Source organism: Diadema antillarum, unplaced genomic scaffold (assembly GCF_040938485.1).
Source record: "Diadema antillarum isolate AM-2024a unplaced genomic scaffold, OU_Dant_1.0 scf00000197, whole genome shotgun sequence".
NCBI lineage: Eukaryota > Metazoa > Echinodermata > Echinoidea > Diadematoida > Diadematidae > Diadema > Diadema antillarum.
Genome location: NW_027271086.1, coordinates 2,660,867 through 2,682,666, shown reverse-complemented (window position 1 = coordinate 2,682,666; position 21,800 = coordinate 2,660,867). Strand labels below are relative to the sequence as shown.

The following is a 21,800-nucleotide window of genomic DNA, read 5'->3' as shown; positions in this document are numbered from 1 at the left end:
AACACATCTCCGCAAGGTTGAGTAAAAGAGCTGTTTCAATTTATTATGTTTACATGGCCCACTAGTGTGTTTAATGTTCCATGTTCGTAGTGAAGAGTTTGTTGGCAAAAACCGATAAGTCCTTATTTGTCAAATGGAGATATTTGCGATTAAAGGTCAAGAAAAATAAGGAGAATAATAAGAAAATTTCGCTTCTTTTGACCATAACTTCAAAAATGTATACCTTATTATGTAGTGACCAATATATCATTTGAAAGGTATTATTTTGTACTTTATGACAGAGACCGTACTTCAAAATCTTCAAAAATGAACTTATCGGTTTTTGCGAACAAACTCTTCGTATAATCTTAAGACACTTTGCCCAATAATGCATTAATTATTTCACAGAAAGTGAACCTAACAAAAATAAAAAGTGATTAAAGCAACTTTGAGATAAAAAATAGAGAAAACAAAAATGCCAGTTGCGGAAATCTGGAAGTGTACTTTTTCAAAAAAAAAGAAATTAACAAGATGCCGCGGAAATGAAATTTTTAATCATAATTTATGCATTTACGTAAAGCATCTGAATGAGATCTTAATACATTCTGTGTGTGAGTGTATGTATGTTTTTATTTTTAGTTGACCTGTATAGCATTTTTCATACAGCAAAGTAAAACAGAAGGAGGTAAGGGTGCATTCTCGAGGGAAACAATGTAAAACAATGATGTATAAAGAGTATTTTCACCACGTTTTGGCGTGGCATGTCCAATGGAGGTATTTTTTTTTCAATAAAATTACTCTTGTAAGGAGCATTCATCGGATAGTGACTCGGGCAAGTGACGCCCTGTTTTCGCCGAACGATCATATAGGAAGGAATCATTGTGCTGTAGATTTTAATTCCATTCGTATAAGTGTGACACAAGCTAATCCCGAGTCCTGACTCAAACCTCAAGTAATCCACTTCGGTCGTTTACAAGGGGGTTAATCTGTTTCATTCGGCATTCTCTCTGTACAGTCCGGTCTGTTCGTTTGTTTTTGCGGTCACGGTACAAACAATAGTGACGACAGGTGGATTGAAGTTTGCCGCCCTCTCTTGTGCTCATACCGTGGAACACTAGTCTACACACTACCCATGCCTTCGTCTGAATGGTGGTTTGTTGACGGAAATAAACAGGCCGTGCGTGGGAACGAACTCTGGAAGCTGGCTGCAGCTAGCGTACCATACAACATACGACTCCGAGCTAGCTGTGCGTATCGCAGCTTGAGTGCTGTACTGCATGGTGATTTGTTACGCACGCTCACGTACAATTACAAGTGTATGTATCGCGTAGGCTTGAGCATGCATGTATGCATGCATTCACGATGATGTTGCCAGGTACTAGTATATCATCTACTGGACGAGATATCGTCGAGCGCCAGTGACAAGTTTCACATCTATCGCTCACTCTGACCCCTGTTTTGACACGCGAGATCTTCGTTGCAGAATTTGACAGACGGTTTTCTCCCCTGTTTTCATCCCAGAATATGTCTGCCACGATGCTGGGTAAGTTGTTAATACTTTTATTTAGATTCATGCTGCTCAGACTACCAGCCCCCCCAAAAACCTGTGATGCTGACATGTGTACAGACGGAACGGAGCTCGTAGCCGAGCCCGAAATGTACATCTGTGCACGGAGCGCCCGGGGTTTATCACCCAGAGCAGCTCAACGACTTTAGATATAATTCCTGTAATATTATTAGGAGCTATTAGAGATTAAGAGATCTAGACCAGAGCCATTATCGGTCTATGACAAATGTTTAATGCATTTGTGCATGCATGCATGCAAATGACAATGCCCGACTCAGGCCCAGGGAACAAATTAATGCCATGGTTTGTTTTCGTGGTCACATGCATGCATGAGCATGGCCTTCTCTGTATTTGACTATGAGTCTTGTATCTTTGAATAGGGTGTCTGGAGCATTTTTGTAACTTTTGAAATTCTGTGAGAAACGAATTGTGAATTATTTCATATGAAAGAGAATTACATCATTAAGACATATTTCAAATTTCATGGCGAAATGATGTTTCTATCTTGAGAAATTTAACTTTGAAATCACAGCAATATCACCCCTTTTTTTACGAGCACGCATGAAAATGTGACCCAAATCATGTTTGCAAACAACGCCGAAAAGCTGCATTCGCGTGTGGATCCCCAGCGATCAGATAATGAGCGTACAGCGGTGAGAAAATCTGCGTAACAAGCGCAGAAGCCACTCCCCCTATGTGTTGTCATACCCTGTGTGCGCTGCGTGCGTACGTACGTGCTCGGTATTCAGTTTACATTCGATTTACATGTACCGTATTGAGCGCCCTACAACACGTACGAACCCCGCGTATGTATGCAGGCGCAGCTAGCTAGCAGCAGCTAGGCAGCCCCGCGGGTAACTCGGGGAGCCAAGCGGAGAGCATCGCGATTGTAGGCCAGGGCAGCAGGCATGGCGAGCATGGTTTGAAGAAATATGCAGTCGATTGTCGAGAGCAGGTGCACGCAGCTCGCGTGAAATGTACAAGCTACAACCTCTACAGCCACAGGCTTGGAATTGATGCCACATTACCACTATTCGTACATGCAAAAATGACCAAATAAGAGTCTTCCGAAATCTTTTGCACGCCCTTTTTGTCGATCGGGTGTTCGTAATACACCGCTGCCGCTACCACCACTAACGTTAGTTTATAAGGCCTACTTCGTTCGCACTTGGCTAAGCGGACGTGATTGTATTCACAACCGACTTAACGGCTTAGTGCCAGTGACTCGAGCATTGCGAGTGCACTTTCGAAATATAAATGAACAACGATAAGATCATAACCAATCCACAAGTAAACTAATAATAGTAGACAGAAATTTAGTAGAGTCTGGTTGTTTTGCAAGACGTACGTGATTTGTGAGCGTGACTGTATCCGATATGTACAGTACAGAGTGCATGCTATGCGTGTTGTAGGAGCTATCGCAAGCGACAGCGCAGTTTCCTGCCTCGTGATATGCACATCATACACAACACACACACACGTAATGACACACACACACACACAGAGGTAGCTCTTTGCTGGCAGCATCTGGCGCGCGCCGCATGCACATGCGATCCATCCCCATACACCGCAGAGGCCATGTGGTTTTAGACGGCGATGCGTAATCAAATTTACATATGCATTAGCCCCTTCGCGCGAAGTTACTATGGATTCTTGCATACGAAGCCCCGCCTAAAACGTTCGCTGTGACCAAAAAATTATTGCAAGGGGTATCTTCAAGGCGATATCCCCACACCTAGGCGTGGAGCTAGCGAAAAACTAGCGACACCATCGGATTCAGCATGTCCTCAACTACTAGTATGTCTCACGGCGATACAAATACCGAAGCAGACGCTGAGATATGGGGATAGATGTGCTTCTATCGATTTTTACATCAATTTATCGTCGGATTCATGTACCGCCATTCTGATAGGATATGGAGAAAAACTTCCTCTTTCATATGATACCAAATTTGTCAGGATTCGTTAATGGCATGGTCTGGGGATTTGGCAATAAAGGCGAAATTTGGCTCAAAAATGCTGGGTCAAAACAGCGTAGGCGCGCGGCTCCATTGCATTCTATGGGACTTGCGTGTTATAAGATAGGGGCGCGTTTTGGTCGAGGGTTAGCAGTGCGCGATCAGACACCCTACTTTGAATTGATAGGAGTCTCAAGACAGTTAAATTAGTGAGAGTCAGAGAGTAAATAGATCTCTATCTCTAATTTTATGCATGTTTTGTGTCTTCCAGGGGAAGAAAAAGCAGCATTCGCCAACAATAACAGACACTGTATTACACATCACATATGTACAATTTGTAAGGATCTAACGTTAGACTCCACAACTTGTAATGCACTTGTCAATGTAATGACTCACCCCACTACCCCCGGACATGGGTGCGTCATTTCCTCGTTTGGTCCGTCAAATTTGTGACCCACGTGTGCGTCATTTTACCAGCTATGTCCGTCAAATTTTTGACCGAGAGGTGCGTCAAAATCCCATCATTGTCGTCAAATTTTTGACCGAGGGGTGCGTCATGGTACGTCACTTGGCTATGGAAAATAACATGCATTATTCTGAACCGAGGGGTGCGTCATGGTATGCACTTGGCTATGGAAAACTGCACGCATTTTTGCATGCTACGTATACCAGTACCGGATACACGTACGTACCGCGAGTGAATTTACAGTGAGCGCTTTCCCGCGGCAAGTGAAAATCAAAGTCGGGAAGCGTTTTGGAGTAGGCCTAAGAGGGGAAAATGCTTGCCCGAATCTGGTTAAAAGCCACCCTTTCTCCTCACATTTTCTTTCCAACAAACTCATGAAATCACGTATACTCAATCTCAAGCCAGACGGACTGTTTAGCGATATAACGATTTCAACCTCACAGTACTAAATAGTAAAATCAAAGATCGTATACGGAATTCCGTATACGATCTTTGGTATACCGTTGCGTGGTGCGTACTGCGCGTACCTGCAGTAGCAGGCAAGTCGAGTGTTAGTGGTGCGCGACTCGCTCGCTAACGCTGTGCAATTCGCAAGTGAGCAGCGTGCTCGTTTATATTCCTCATCGAACGTACATCGTCCATGTGTTGCATTCAACCGGACTAGAAATGGCCGCGCACATACAGCGCATCTGCAGACAAGTCATATGTATGGCTATGGATTGCATGCACATACATTCGGAATATCGTAGCAGCAGAGTGATGTACGGTGAATGACGGTACGGTGCTTACAGGGCCAGGGTAAGGAAACTTGCCGAAACTTTGACAAATTGTGTTTACGAACCGAAAGAAAATGAAATTGCTTGAATAAAGCGTATGCAAAAATCCTTTCAGTATTTACGGGGGTGCGTCAAATGTACCGAGGATGTCCGTCAAAAAAGTGACCTAGGTGTTCGTCAAAAACCCCGTGTTGTCCGTCAAAAAAGTGACTGTGGTGTTCGTCAAAAACCCCGTGTGATCCGTCAAAAAGTGACTGTGGGGGTGCGTCAAAAACCCCGTGTGGTCAGTCAAAAAATGACCATGACGCACCCATGTCCGGGGGTAGTGGGGTGCGTCATTACATTGACAAGTGCATAAGTTGTCAATTGACATGGTTGGTTTGAAGATGGCATAGAGTTTCAGGCCTAACATTGATGTTACCGTGTCGTTTGGTAGGAGAGTGGATCATATTACCAGAATGTTTGTGTGCATTTTATTTTTGCGAATTTCACGAGCGCCAAGATTCACGAAATTAAAATGCACATGAAAGTTCTTGTCTACACTATATGCATTGAACGCCAGTGGTCATCTGCAAAAATTTCATGCCACAAAAAAGGCTGTCGGCTCCAATTCGCGAAAATTTCATGCCGCGAATATATCATGTTTTACAGTATACGGGTGCCTGCCGGTCCTGACGTGGCCAGAATCAAGTCCTGCTGTATTCACAAAGTCATGAAAATTGCGAATAAACTATTGCAAAATTATGTAAATCATTCACCCTGATTTTGGGAATAGACTTCAAATTATCCCCCCTTCAAAAAGTTCTCTTTAAGCACGGTGCAATATAGCATTATAATTCCAGACACGATTTTCGTAATGGAATAATTGACATCTTTCACATCTTATCCATACACCAGAATCACTATTCATACCCACGATCGCTGTACACATTTGTAACGAGCAGACGACAAAGAGAAATATGGCAAATGAGACTCAAATTTTATATTGTACTATAGAAGATCGAACATGAATTTTTTGAACAATTTACGCAATAAATCTTGTGATAAATTTACATCTTCTCCTAAATCTGAGGTGAAATGATACATGTAAATCTTAGTGTTTCTATATTTAATGTGTTGCATTTTTGATGGTTTTTGCCCATACAATGCTCAGAGAAAAGTAACGCATGAATAGATTTCTGCAGTTTCTTCAAGATTCTTCTTTTTCTTCCATGTAATACTAGTAGTTCTACATACATGTACAGTCAACCAAACATGCCCTGTCACTGTACAGGCTAGCCGAAGGTGTATTCAACACTCTAGGGGATCTGGATCTAGTGTGTTAGCAGTCATGATGGTGCAGATTTAAATTTATACAGTGGCATTGATATCAAATGTGCTGTGAAAAGCTAATAAGATTTCATTAGGCAGTCACACAAAATTGTCAAGTACATAATCATCACACTTTTCCAGGAACTATTTTGGGTTGACTCGGGTGATTGGTCGATTCATCCTGTGCATTACCCAATTGGCTTTTGCCCATTTCCCCCATGGAATGAAACTTGCTTAGAAAAGGAATGATTATTTCATGGTGTTTTGTGAAGATCCTTTCAAAATGTACAGGTGGTATAATGATAGGTCAGTTCTGTAGTAAAATCAAGTCCTTCTCAAAGAGGAGAAAGTATCATGAAATCTGAAATGCAGACAACCTGTTGTAAAGGGAGACAGAAAATAGTGGTCTTTTTGGGCAAGTGGTCTTTATAGACAGTTTCATGAATATTTTCTACGTGCAGGTGTACTGAGGGGAAAGAATTTTACGGGTCTATAGTTGACAAGTGTTTTGGTTTTTTTTTCTTCTTTTTTTTTAGACCTTGGTGATTTGTAGCAGGCAGATATGATTACTGTACAGTATTTGTGCCTACAATGTATGTTTGCTTCTTGGTACAACAGTAAATTTGCTGCATGAAGGTTGCAGCTGAATTGAAGTTCTGTACAAGACACGCAATGCAGTACTCTCGTATTGACGCTGCATAAAAGTCACAAAATATTTTCTCCACTGAGGAAAACGCATGAAGTCATCCTTTGTGTGATGGGTTTTACCATGTAGGCCTACATGTATGCTCTTCGGTTATTGTGTTCGCATCATGCTGTGTACATCAATGATAGACATGAATGAGTTCCTTGTCCTAATTTCAATTTATAATCAAATGGATGTACACCTCAGTGCATTCATGAGTGGAAAGCAAGAAAGTGCAGACGTTCTCTGCCCTTTGAAGATGGCTGCATGGTCAGTGTGTCAACTGTGTCCACACTCTGCAAGAGCATGGACTTTGTATAAATCATGAGGCTAATTGTACCAGGTATTGTGTGTCATACATTTGATCTACGTATCTTCTAGGATTCCGGTTTTTTGGCAAAGCAATTTCTGTTGGTACGGCAGTGAAAAAGAGAAAGTAGAGACACAGGGAATCCATACATTGTGATCATTAAAAAATATGGCCTATAAAATGTATTACAGGCTTCCTAAAATGTTCTCTTTAAAATGTAATGTCTGTATTGTTAAAGTGATACCCCGTACAAAGAATTCAACCTAAACTCTATGTAATCCCATTCCTTATTAAAAAAAACAACGAAGCAAACAAACAAACAAACATACATTTTAACAAAACATTGTGAATGGCAAGCATAGGGTTAGTGTGACTGTAAAATATAATCTTTAGTGCTGATTGATATTATCAACCAACTTGTGACTGATGAGTCTGGCCTTTTCTGTAGAAATAGTCTGGCACCTAGCTGGGCCTTAAGTACTACATGTAGTACTATCCCATATGAGAACATTTGCTGCCAAGTAAAGTGCACATTATTTTGTTAGTCTTGAATTACAACCATCAGGTAGAGAGTATAAGAGAGCAGACATTGCCAAGTACGTCTGGGTTTTTTGTTTTCTGTATACATTGTGTAGTACGGTTAGGTACAACTCTGTAGTACTGTCATCTGACAGCAAGTGGCCTTCAGAGCAAAACGTTTCTTTGCACTTCACCTGGCGGTTTTGTTTTCAAACACATGACACGGCAGTGTACACTTGTCCCTCAGATATAATATGTGTACCCTCGAGGATTATAAAGCTGTGTAAAAAGTCAGTTTCTGTGGTAGGTTCCACTTGAACAGACAATGGTCATTGATACCGAATGTTTGCTGTTACACTGACATGATGAGGTCAAAGATGGAACGCTATTTTTAGGGATGTGGTCACGTTTTGTGCATGTGAGTGTTGCGCTATACAAATTGTTCAGTGGCCAAAGTCAGTCAGGAGGGAGATATTAACAACTGGTGCAAGTTTGTTTCACATCACATCCACAGAAACACTGAGGAGGAAATTCAGAGTAAACTTATGTGTTGTTTAAACATCACTTCTGAACTGGCTCTGAGTATGTAATGTTTTTGCCATACATATACATGCACTGTACATTGTATGCAGGCTTCTTTCAAAGGAAACTTTTCTATTTATTATAAAACGGGAAGGGGGAATAGTGGGGGATGATGCAACAAAAAAATTGTCCAGTATATTTGAAATCCTTGTCTCACAAGGAAGACAGGATCGCTGGAAGTGTTTGAACAGCGAGAGGGAATAGTACAGTATTTACACTGTGCATTATGTTGATTGCAATGGGCGTCACGCACAAGCATGGTTTCAGGATATGAAGGCTAAACTGGGTTCTATGCCTAGACTTCCCCTTTGCAAGCCTGGCCATCCGCCAATGATGGCATGAGGCCTGATTTGAAAATGGAGTAGACAGACGTCCAGGGTCGTTTGGACTCAACCTGATGCTTTTCCACTTTATTCCAGAATAACACGACAGAGTTGTTTAAAATCAGAATACAGCTACACTGTGTATGCATGTAGTGTAGATAAAAGTTTTGGTTTAAAAATTGTTTGAATTATCCTAAAAACAAACTTGAATCATATTCCTTAAAAACCTTTTTTTTTCCAGTCCTACTTGTAGTTACAGAGTGTGGATTTCAAGTCAAGTTTTGCTTAATTTTGGATGCATGTTTTTAGATGCTGAACAGTTAAACCCTGTAAAACTTGTGTAGGAGAATGACTCATGAACAGCCTGACCTTGTAGCTTCTGGGATGTCTCTTCCCACCTCCCTGGTGTGAGTGTATAGTACGTACAAACTGCACTACTGTAAAAGTGGAAATTTTCGCGGTGTTGAAATTTTTGTGCATTTCGCGCAATCAGAAACTAGCGTGAAAATAAAAGCACACGAATATTTTTGCTTGCCATACAATTGTATGTTCCTGTAGTTGATGTCTTGATCCTGCCGAATTGAAAACACGCGAAACTCTTCTTACCTCGCCGAGCGCGAAAAATTAGTCGCACGAAAATATCCACTTTTACAGTACTCTTTCATACTAAAGTACATCAAGAGTTGTGAGCGTAATCAACATTTGTTGTATGGGATGTCACATGCGGTTTGAGCAGTCAGCAAGTAAAATCCATCTTTAAAGTGTCTGAACAACCAGGATTTTGCTCAGACACCTTGCAAGAAATGTTTCAGAAACACTTGCAACTTTAATAGCAAACAAGTTTATAGGACTTTTACAAGTCTGAAACTGCTTCTAGATTGTATAGTTCTGAAACTCTGTTGTTGTTTTTGTGAGCTACAATGATGTAAGCTTCTTAAATTTCTCTGGTGGGACAGTTGATTTATAATCCAGTTTCCTTGTTGGAATAGTGAATCCTGTTTTACCAATAACTTTATTGTACTACTGTACATGATACTTCTTCCGAAATATTAAGGCTGATCAATGCATATGTGATGTGAGTAGGAAAGATTTCATCAAAATTCCGTTCTAAAATTTCCTTTAATACTCCCTCACTATACAAGTAAATATCTTCAGGATTGTGAGTCTGTGTAGTGTGAGGTGACTTCGTTTATCTTAAAATTAAATGTTAAAGGAATGGTATAGTTTTGGTTGAGATGGGGCTTCAGGTTTCCAACTTTTCTTTGTCAGATGAGAAACTTCTTATGAATTATGAAAGAGCATATAATTCTAAAAGAGGAATTCAAAGTTTATTTGATGAAAATTGGTTTTGAAATGGCTGAGATATACATGCAAAACAAAGTGATCCTGATAAAAGGTGGAACCCACCTTTTATTAGGATTACTTTGTTTTTGGAGATATAGTCATTTCAAAACCAATTTTCATAAAATAAACTTTAAATTCCTCGTGGAAGTATTACAGGGTATATAATTTCATACGTGGCTTCTAAGTATCTTGCAAATAGTTGAAAGTTGAATCCTCATCTCAACCAATACTATACCATCCCTTTAACACTGTGAAGATGAATACACACACTGTGTACATAACGTATGTGTCCTACAACAAACAGAACTTGTACACTGTATTAGTGATGATGGTGATGGTGATGATCCACAGCATTTGTATAGCGCCATACGTGTATCTGTTATAGAAACATTCAAAGACGCAGACTCCGAGAGAGTTAACAATTGAATGCCTGGTGAAAAATGTGAGTTTTGAGTGAGGCTTTGAAGTGATCCAGTTCGTCAATTTCATAGAGAAAAGATGGGAGGGAGTTCCATCTTAGGCGAGGAGCGATAGAGAAAAATTCGCGGGTCTCCGTATCCCTTGAGATGTGTAATGGGCATCTGGAGAGTAAGGCCAGATGAACGAAGACCAGGGGAAGGCTGCCAAATCCTGCAATAAAGATGTTTGAATTTTTTTTCAAATTCAAGAACCTTATAAATTACCAGTATTTGCATAGGAAAGGATATTGCCCAACTGCAATGTAGGCAAGTGGTACAATTGTAAAGGCATGGTGTTTCAGTATGATACACCAAGCTAATGTAAATCTTCATACATGTCTCATACTATGTTTGTTATATGTTTAGTCATGGAAAAAAGTTCTAAGTTTAGAAATATTGAGTGTGTACAATGTCATGCTTCCTCGCTCTATATTACAATGTATGTACGTATGTGCATCCCTCCTATCAACTGTGTTCCAGCGAGTTTAATGGGGATATCGTCGAGGAATACAATGTACATCATCCATGTGCATTGAGACATTGAAATCATTATTTATCTCTACTACATGTAAAACAGATGAGGGAGTTATGAGATGGCTATTTTGACCTGTGATTATAGAGAACTGATTTTATCAAGATTATTATTTTTATCTTCCAATTTATGCACAGAATCTCCAAGATGAGAACAATACTCTTAGAATACCCATCGAGGTGATAACCTTCCTCCATCCCATCACCATGGACGCCGTCCCGTCCGCCAGCAATGGGTGCCCCAATGGCGTCGGCAAGCCCAAAGGAGAAGAGGGCGACATCCCGCTCCCTCTGGTCGGTAGGCCGTCCCCGTCTCCATTGCCGGGGAGCCTCCAGCGGCGCTTCTCCACGCAGGGTAACGACTTCCACATGCGGTGCCGCGGTGCAGGGGAGTCCACCTCGTCCTTTGGGGGGCGGGCCTCACCCCTCACCAACATCGTCTTCTTGGAGGACTTCACCAAGGAGAAAATTGGAAGCGGCTTCTTTGCCACTGTCTACAAGGTAAAGTATGCTCTGTATTTAATGTACAATCAATTAAAATATCAAGATACTCATTGGCACCACCCCCCCCCCCCCCCCCCACAAAAACAAAAACAAAAACAATACATAAACAAGCAATCCAACTGCAAAGTGGTGGAAATATGAAAGAAAATATCTGCAGGAGTAAGATTAATTGAATTACATTGTATGTTGAGCAAGTGTCTCAATGGTTTTAAATCATCTTTATTAATCAACAGTTTCATACTTACATGTTAGTATACAGTCTGTATATCACTTTGAAAATGTTACAGGGAACTTCCACCGATAAGGCAATTCGTGCATCAGGCTTTGTGAGCATGTCTTGTCATAAAAAGGAAGAAAAAGGTCTTACCAGGGGAATGGAGAGCTCTCTGCTGTTATGCAGAGTCTGTCAGTTCTGAGAAGGTGTTTATCGACTTTGGTGTTTGTGCTTTCAGTCTCGTAGCTCTGAAGCTATTTGAAATCCCGTATATCATGATATTAAAATTTCCATTTTAAACCCTCCCCTCCCCTCGTTAAGAAGGGAAACATCCAACATATGTCACATTATGATTCAAGATATTTTTTCTCTTTTTGTGTAGGTCTACTCAGAAATGAAACTGATCTTCATATTCTTTCTTCAATACATTTTTTTTTTTCAATTCTGAGGGTAATTTGTTAAAGTTACCTTTTAAGAGAAAAGAAATTAATTCACGATGTAAGAGACAACAGTTTCACTTTGAAACTCATTAACATCTAGCAGTTTCAGTAGTAATGATCTAAAATGCGGATAGAAACATTGCGCAATACTGTTCAAATGAGGAATACCGTCTTTTTTATAATTCACCTGACCGAGAAACTGTGCACTGTAACTTGAGCGTTATACAAAATGTACCTTATTTTACCTTGTTGATAAACAGTAATTTTTATCCCCATGATGCCTGGAGTTGCTTTTTCTGCCATTGCAGGCATGTTACAAGTTACTGTATAGCCTACGCTGTTCTTTGCGCGTACAGATATTTTCACGAACGAGAAGGTCATAGACATTTTTGCAAGATGTTGTTTTCGTGAATTGACGCCAACGCTAAACATAAATGCACTAATATTACCTTAGCACATGGAGATATTTTTGCGTGTTGGTAAATTCGCAGTCCAAAGTATGTGATTCGCAAAATTCTCGAAAATCAAACCCTCGCGAAAATAACAGCTTGTACAGTACCGTATACTGGACACGTGTCCTGTAGCCATAGTGGAATGTCAAATGATAGGATGGTGTTCAGATGAAGGTGGGGGGGGGGGGGGGGGGATAATGTATGCCGGGTCAGTAGGAGAAGAAGGAAGTACACTGCTTCAACAGGGTTGCTTTAATAATCTCCTTTTTGAGGCCTTTACAAATGACAAGGAATCATTGCTGCCGATACCGGTACTGGGCTCTAACTGTATGTTGGACTTCCCCCACAAGCAAAATAATGTTTACTCAATGTTGGCCAAGCTTCTGAGTATGAGCTTCACTGTGTTGCACCATCGAGCTACAATGTGTGAACGCTTGCAATGAAGGGAAGTAGTATGGAAAAAAAGACTCTAACCCCCTTTTCTTTGTTACAAAATACACTGTATGTGACTGTTGAAATATTTAAAGCAGCCTTGTGTCTGTGTCTTTGTGTTTTTATATTATCGTGTGCTTAATCAGTGAAAATAGATTACAGATGCCTGCAGGTTTTACATCAAAATAAATACTGTAGTACTTTGTACATGTATAGAGGAGACATTTGTTCACTCAGTTTTAGAGTGGGAGTAGCACGAAGCAGTCGTACAGTGTTAAAAAGCAAAATGCATGTAATATTTGAATCAACAAATACCTTTTTTGCCTTTACAATATCATCTGAAAAAAATCCTTCAACATGAATTGTAGGCAAAAATTGATGTAATAAAGCTGCCAGAACAAGGTAAATGTTAGTATGTGTCCTTTCAGCCATTAGTTTCAGTACGGTACCCACTAAAAGACCTTTGATATACCACAGAGTATTTAAATGTGAATGTGGCTTTAGTTTAAATGACAGCAACATATTGTAAATTTGTTCTACAAATGTGGGAGCAATGTACAAGGTAATTTTTGGATCTACTGTAAACACCCTCAAGCATTGCTCCATCATTTACACAGCCTCTGTTCAGTTTGTATGCTCAAAATGGTAGTTTGATCGGAATTTGTCATACTGTGCACTTCTTCTTTGGACGATATTTTATGGTGAAGCTATGATGGCATTGTGACAAGTTTTGTAAGGAATGTGAACTTCAGACTCAGACTATTGGCAATGGGGGGGGGGGGGGTGGGCGACCACTCTAGGGGCAGTATAAAAGTCAAACTGATGTGTGACTTCACTGATTTTGTACTCTGTCATGTCCTTGAAATTTCTGTGGAACTCATCATTGTCTCACAGTGTAACCAAGAAAGCCAGTTTATTGTACTCCCGTAGGTTTTACTGTTCTCAAGGCTTCAATTGTGAAGGTGTATGGGAAGTCTCCATAGTTTACTCTCTCTATGTATTTGGTGGACATGGTTTTTATTCAGGTCATGGCAAAACTATTAAAAGTACAGTATGTACATGATGAAAATGACATGTGGACGCTTTTGTAAAATACTTATGTAGCATTGTAAGCCATTGAGCTGACATACATGCCGTATACTGTATATATACAAATCTGTAATAGTCCTGATTTTTCTATTTGTTTTTTCTTTTTATAAACATGTGGAAATGTTAGGATTGAAGATTTATACGGTACCTATAAAAAGTCTTACAAAAAAAGAAGAAGAAATAATCATACAATGAAATAAAGAGTTTTTTTTATGGAGGGAAAAAGTCCTTTTTTTCAAGTGGCCTGGAATATACCAACTGTTTAGAAAGCAGCAAGCAGGGACTCAAAGTTCACATGTTATTCCAATTCAGTTTTGTATCAGGTCTTGTGTACAATTAAGTTACATGTAGGACCTACAATGTATGTAGGCATTTACATTTGTATAACAAACATCCCCAAACATCCTACTGCTTCAGTGTACATGTAGATGTTTGTCATGACAAGGAAACTGCATTTGATATTGTACTAGCATCTCTGTAGCACAGTTGCTCCCTGACACTCATAAAGAACACTGTTCTCAAACCTGTCTTTTTACAAAGTTTTTATTTCTACAGATCCCCCTCCCCGAAGTTTGTTTTACATTCCTTGATGTCAAAGGTCGGCATCATGAGGGGGTAGAATTTTGACCCTCTTGCCTGGTTTCCATGGTAGAGGTTGTTGGATTTTTCTTTGTTTTCCCTCTCTGCAATAATACCACCATTTTTTTTTTTTTTTTAACCCATTAATCATCTTGGTAACCTGCCAAGGGAATTTCATTTTCATCAGAATGCTCCACTGTAGTCTAACCTGTAATTTTTGTATTTTTTAATGTGTATGAGTAAAACCACCATGTACCCAATTTTGGATATGACTGCATTATGGATTGTATGATACAGTACATGCAAAGTCACTGGAGAGGACAGTTTGATATTTTGGTATTTCTTGATATTGAAGCCATGATTACGTGTAGATTTGGCAGAGGATTGGAAGCCTTCACATGACATGTACTTGGTATAAATTTGTAGTAAGGAATGCCTGGAAAGTTTGCTTGTAATGGTTGCTTGGCTGATGAAATATTGTTTGTGCAATGTTGGAAGCCAGTGTACAATTGTACGCGTGTATAAAGGGGCATCTGATTCACAAATCACTTTGCTATGATTGTAGCTTTAATACACAGGTCTTTCAATATCAGCAGTTTCCATGGAAACATGTACGCATCTTGATACAGGGTCATCTACACATACAAATGTACAATAGTTCACAATGAGTATTGTAGCAGTGGTCTCTATTGCAATATCTGTAAGAAGTGGACCCCTGATGAATTGATATTTTCCACTTTTTACAGATTTTCATATAGGCCTACAGTCTATTGTATTTCAAAACTTTGATGTATCTTGGTCATGTGTCATGTTCTGCTTTATCGATACATATTTGTACATTACAGACAGATTCTCGTTGGGGATATCAAAAAGTATAAATTGAAAGAGAGATCATTCCTTGCCTGAACCTGATTTGTTATTGGCATTCCCAGTTTACTCAGTAATTTGTGAACATGTCTCTCCTTAAAGGACAAGTTCACCTTCATAAACATAAGGATTGAGAGAATGTAGCAATATTAGTAGAACACATCATTGAAAGTTTGAGGAAAATCAGACAATCCGTTCAATAGTTATGAATTTTTGAAGTTTTTTTGCAGTACCCGCTGGATGAGAAGACTACTGCAGTGTATGAATAACTTAGATGTCATATGCGTACAACAATATAAGGAAAATATAAAGAGAATTTCACAAAATTCCATCTTTTGAAAAAAGTACACATTCCCCTGACTTGTTACCGATAAATGTTATGGGTAATATTATTCCCCCTGCCTTTAGAAAGAGGCAAGTCAATTACTCTTTTATTATGCGAAAAAAGTGAAAATATGTTGAATTTTCTTTTATATTTTCTTTATACTGTTGTACGCATATGACTCACAAGCTGTAGTAGTCTCCTCATCCAGCGGTTCCAACACAAAAATTTAAAAAATTCATAATTTTTGCATCAATTGTCCAAATTCCTCAAACTTTCGATGTGTTCTACTAATATTGTTGCATTTTCTCAATCCTTATGTTTATGAAGGTGAACTTGTCCTTTAAATATGACCTCTCCCAATTTTCACTGAAATTTCTATCTGTGAAAAGGTTGCCCAATATCACTTCAATGCCATTCAAGTGCCAAATATTAGCTCAAACCACACATTCCTTACACTGTACAGTGTACATTTGTTTAATGAAGATAGCTGTAAGCCTTTATACTGTATTTGTCTAATTTCCTCTTCAAAGTTTTTTATACATGTATGAGAACTTTGAATATTTCCTACGGTTTGCTGTGAGATATTTACATCAGGAAATTTGTACTTTTTCAAGTTAAAGGTCCTGTTTACCTTTGGGAGCAGTGATTTAAAAAATGTTCAAGATATCACTTTTGATGCACAAATGTGTTGGTCAGTTCTGTCACAAAACATCCTACCATATAAATTTTTTGCAATAAAGCCTAAAATATAAGGAGATGTCACCATTTTTCTCATTAAACCATACAGCTGTAACTGTAGACGGTTTCATCTGGAGACATTTTTATTACAACTATTTTTCACATTTTGTATATTTAACAATAAGATACTGGTTCAAATTTTTACATTGGTTGTTTCTATCCCTAACTCACATTTTAGAACTACTTTGAAGCACTAATGCTGGGTTTTTGATTCATCTGCGAATGTTAAATTACGCCTTTAATGTCACATTCATAACATTAAATGCTTCACTGTATACACACTGTACACAATCACTGTATCTGTTTGTTATTAGTCATACACTGTACATAATTTAGCCTGACGCTTGCATAGAATGACAAATGATGCACTTCTAGCAGAGAAAGAAAAAAGATAAGGAATTGCCCATAACACTGTTTGATATACAAATTTTTGGGAAACCTGTTAATTTGACAAATTAATACATTTACAATATAGTCCTGCAGATTGTAAGCAGTAATATAGCATTTAATATGGCATCATCTGTAGTATTGATGAGCTGTTGGCATAATGGCATTGATTGTATTCCATGTCCTTTGTACATCATTGACTGATGGAGCCTTTTTCATCATTTTATAGCTTTAGCTGATACAGTTAATACCTTTGTGGGTGTTCCGGAAATGTATGCTAGATTAGCCATGGGAGCGACTGGGTGTGAAGCCACTGGACTTGAAGTAAATCACTGCCAAGGCTGAAGTGATCAGTGGCCTAGAATTTATCTTTGTTATGTTTTTTTTTGTTTGTGTGTGTGTGTAACTTTGTGATAGTATGGGAAAGGGACAAAAAGTTGTTAAGGGGAGGGGGTAGGGTGATAAAAAAGGTTTTTTTTGGGGGGGGGGATGGGGTAATTGAAGAAGTGAAGGTGAGACATTTTCTTCCCGTGGGTCAGTCGGGAGGGAGGTGATTAGCATTTTACAGAGCAAACACCTTGACATTTCAGCATCTGAAAATTTTATGACATCTGAAGCTGCTGTCAAATTTAGTCGTCTGTGGATGTCTGCAAGTCTGTGGATGTATTTCCAGTGTGAAAGTGCTACGTGTACACTGTGATCAGTAGTATCTTGTGATGCTATAATCTATGGAAGTGAATAGGAGACCATCTGCTCTCAGCGAAGTCAGTCAATGCATTAGCTGAAGCCAAGTTTTATGCACACATAATGAATGAATGCTTTAGGGTAGCCTTGCTTTGGGTTTTATTTCAGCTAATTATTTTTTTAATGCGAATTCAAATGTGTAAAAACTTGTATCTAAAAAGAAAGAAAAGAAAGGTATTTGTCCGAAAGAATCAGGTGACAGAAACTACTTTTCATTCACTCACAGCGACAGCTACCAAAAATATTCTGAGGACTACAGTATACAACGTACTTGTATGATACATACTTGGTATATATGCAATGTACTGTACATTTTAATGTACATTATCCCCTTACTTTCATGCTGTTTATGTGTGCTTTATCGTAAAGGATTACTTTGAAATCCCTCCTCCCCTCTCTACTCCATATGGATATCAATGTACATAGTATCTAATGTCATGGTGACACAACAATGAAGCACATTTTGTTGAGCTTTTCAATGAAAACATATTCTGGGTAACAGGGCATTGTGACACTTAGGTCATATTTAGGTCTACTGGGATAGAAATCACAAAGGTACCATGAGGCAACTGGTCTACAATTGTAATTGTACAAAACTTTGCAAGAAAAAATCATAAAGTCACAGTGTGATTTATCTCTATTCTCACACCCTGCTGTTACTTCCTTTTTTATATAATAGAAAAGGACTCGAATAGGGTTGTTTTTTTTAAAATCAAGACAATGTTTTTTGTCAGCATCAACAACTGTATGGCATGAATAAAAATCATATCTTTCAATATGTTGTTATACATAAAATAGAAGTGGAAAGCGTGTTGTGAACAAATAACAGGAGCACTCAATATGTGAATTCTGTCTATCCCAGCTTCTGCCTCCATCTTTCTGTTTTTCGTTCACTCAATTTCTATCTCTCTGTTCCTTCTCGTCATCCATGCATACACAAATTTTGTTATTATTACACTGTATTTGCTGTCTGAATTTCCCCCTTAAAAAAAAAAGAAGTAAAACAATCACTCTCCAACGCTGTCTTTTTGATAATATCCACAGGTGCAGCACCATTGCACGGGCCAAGTCCTGGCGGCAAAGATTAACACATGCGAGAACAACTGGGACAACGTGCAGCACGAAATCCAGTTCATGTGTCGCGTGTCGCACCCAAACATTGTCAGGTAAGTTGAACCATGGACCTACGAACCAAATCTCTCAGCTTGAAGGCTCACACAGGTATAATGCAGAGATGCTGTGTTTCTCAGCTGGCCGGGAGTGAGAAACAGCGATTTAGCAAAGCACCCGTAGGGGGTGGGTTGGAGCGGATGTCCATCTCCCCCCCCCCCCCTCCGCCCCCTCCACTTTAGCTTTTTAACTCACCTGAGCCAAAAACTCAAGTGACCTATTGCGATCGCTCTTTGTCCAGCATCTGGCATCCGGCGTCCAGCGTCCGGTGTCCGGCGTCCAGTATGTGTATCAACTTTTTACATTTTCAATCTTCATGAAAACCCCATCGCCGATTTTCACAAAACTTGTTAGGTAGCATGTCTAGGGGGATAGGATCTCAGTTTGTTCAAATGGGCACCATTGCCCCTCCTTGGGGGCCCCCAGGAGGCCTAATACCCCCCCCCCCAATTAAGGAATCTTTAAAAATCTTCTCTCGAAGCATCCATACTGTCACACAACTATTAACTCCTGTAGTCTATATAGAACATCCTGCACGGGCCCAATGAGGGAATAAAGACATTCGCTACAGCAATGCTGAGCACTGTCACTGGTCCTACGGTCAAAAAAGAAAAAAAAAAATCACTGTTGGATCAGCAACTTTTCAGGGATTGCTGAATTTACTGGTCCAACACGGCAGGTAAAATAACAGAATAAATATAATATAGCATTGGTCGGGGCCAGTAAAAAAAAGTAAAAAAAAGTACAGGACTATACCAATACGGAAAATGCATTAGTGTGCTAGCATACTCACTCAATACTACCACAGTTCGTGGTTGCTAGATATCCCCCTCCCACCCCCCCCCCCCCCCCCCCTTGAATGTTGTCTCTGCATGACTACTGCAAGCTTGGTCTGTGAAGGTTGGTGTCAAGTACAAGTATGAAATTTGCCACAGTACTTTTCACTCTCACATTGTGTTTGTCATTAAAATGAATTCATAGTAATTTATCGTCAAGCAGAATTTGAAGAGCTTTGCTGTCAGATAAATGTGTACTAATTTGTTATTAAAATGAAATTAATAGTAATTTGTTGTCAAATGACTTTATAGTAATTTTGCTATCAAATAAATTGAAAGTCATCTGTTTTCTAATGAATTGACAGTCATTTATTGTAAGCAAATGATGTGCAGGGCTTTACATTGTTGGTAGAAACAAACTCTCCTGCTCAAAGAAGAAAGCAAACAAACATTTCTACAATTGTAGTTTAAATATTCAGTGTCAGTAGCACATGAAGACAAGAAATCCAAATTATCATAGATAAATTAAGTGCTTGGATCAGACCGTAATTACATGTATTTGTTCTGTAATTGAGGAGAATTAGTCGCGTGAGTTGCCCAGACAAATGTACCACTATTCATCATGCTTTTTATGTTCTATTATCGTTGTGTGTGTGTGTGTGTGTGTGTGTGTGTGTGTGTGTGTGTACCGTGATGGATCACAGTGTAGTCAGGCTAATCCATCACAGTGGTTGCCTCAACAGTATGGTGGCCTTAAAGGTGCCAATGAAAGCAAGAGACTGAATTTTGCATTGTTCTTTCAGAGTGCGAACTCGCAAATCGCACTGTTCCCAAGGGGGGGGGGGGGGGTCTTATGAAGGAAGAGAACCCATTTTGAGTTCGTAATTTGTTGTAGACTCCATATCGACGATTTGAATGCTGGTTGAACCAGTCAAGAAGTCATGTTTAACATGCTACTAATAGTACTGCTGCATCATTACATATCCCAACCCAGGAATGCAAAGCTCTTTGTTAGATCGTATTTGGTGGGTTTTTTTTTTAAATCACACTCCTGGCATTAAAAGATGTCATCGTCAGTGACAGGGAATACCAACTGAATGACTGTACACATTGACTGCAAAGTCCTCTTGTGTTTACCTTGGAGTTGAGAAAAAGGGGAGAAAAGCTGGTCTTTGAACTTTCTCACGAGTTTCATACAATGGCAGCGGAGAATGTAGCAATTGTTCATTCATTGTCACTTCCCTATGGGGCATAAAAACTGCATTGTACTACAGAATATATGCTGTGTAGTTGTCCTACACTATACGTTGCATGTGGCTACTGGCACTTTGCCAGATATTTTTACAGTCTAAATAAAAAATGTTGAAGACGGTTGAGGTGAGGCTAGCACACAGCACACTTCAAATTGTCTGAGCTTCAAAATACTCTTGTACACATGCCCCCCTCCACACACACACACACACACATACACACAGAGCCAAGGATACAATACTAGTCTATGGTTCAGACATCATTGGTTTGTTTATACAAATGCTCGTTATACTGGACAAGATGACAGCAGTACACTCGTTATGTACACTGAGTACTTTACACACTGTAGACAGCAGCTGCATGTGTGTATTTCAAAGTAATTGGCAACAAGTTAGATACAGTGCAAAGGAGTTTTATAGATGGAGAACATCTGCATACAATCTACGCGTACATATAGCATCTTGTAGACTTGATGAACTGCAGAGCTGCATACCGGTACACGATTTGCGGATAACGCAGACAGTATGTAATCGTTGAAGACTTAGGAATCCAGAGAATGCAGTGAATGTCTGACATTGACTGTAGATGTCATGATCACATTTTGTCTGCCTGTGGACCAAATTGGTTGCACCCAGACACTCGCTCACTGTCACTGTCAGTAAATTGTGGGTATGGTTTTGGAGCAGGTCTATCAAAGGTGAATTCACAAATTATCATATATACAGTTGAACCTCTATTATCCGGCCTCCCTTTATCCGGATCTCTCTATTATACGGACGCAATCTCGCCGTGATTTTTTTTTTTTTTTTTAATATAATTACGGGAGGAAAGGGGGATTCCCAACTCCTTGAGAACTCCTACACAAACACACATGAATTACACTTCCAACATGATTAACATACATTACATCAAATTTCCTTCCAAATTGCTTACCCTCAGACATTTTAACATCCCCAAACATCCCCAAATGTAACAATGAAAAGGTTGCAGTATACACATTACTACATGTGGTACTACAATGGGC

The 21,800-nt window shown here is 39.4% G+C and overlaps 1 protein-coding gene across 1 annotated transcript in view; it reads left to right on the top strand.

Moving 5' to 3' along the window:
* The first annotated feature begins 1,365 nt into the window (after window positions 1-1,365).
* The window catches only part of LOC139723654 (dual specificity testis-specific protein kinase 2-like), a 101,222-nt gene continuing 80,787 nt past the window's right edge, over window positions 1,366-21,800 (top strand). The window contains exons 1-3 of the mRNA XM_071634879.1: window positions 1,366-1,522; window positions 10,947-11,309; window positions 18,624-18,745. Of these exons, the coding sequence (XP_071490980.1) occupies window positions 11,016-11,309; window positions 18,624-18,745 (416 nt within the window). The 5' untranslated portion in view covers window positions 1,366-1,522; window positions 10,947-11,015. The remainder of the gene's footprint in view (window positions 1,523-10,946; window positions 11,310-18,623; window positions 18,746-21,800) is intronic.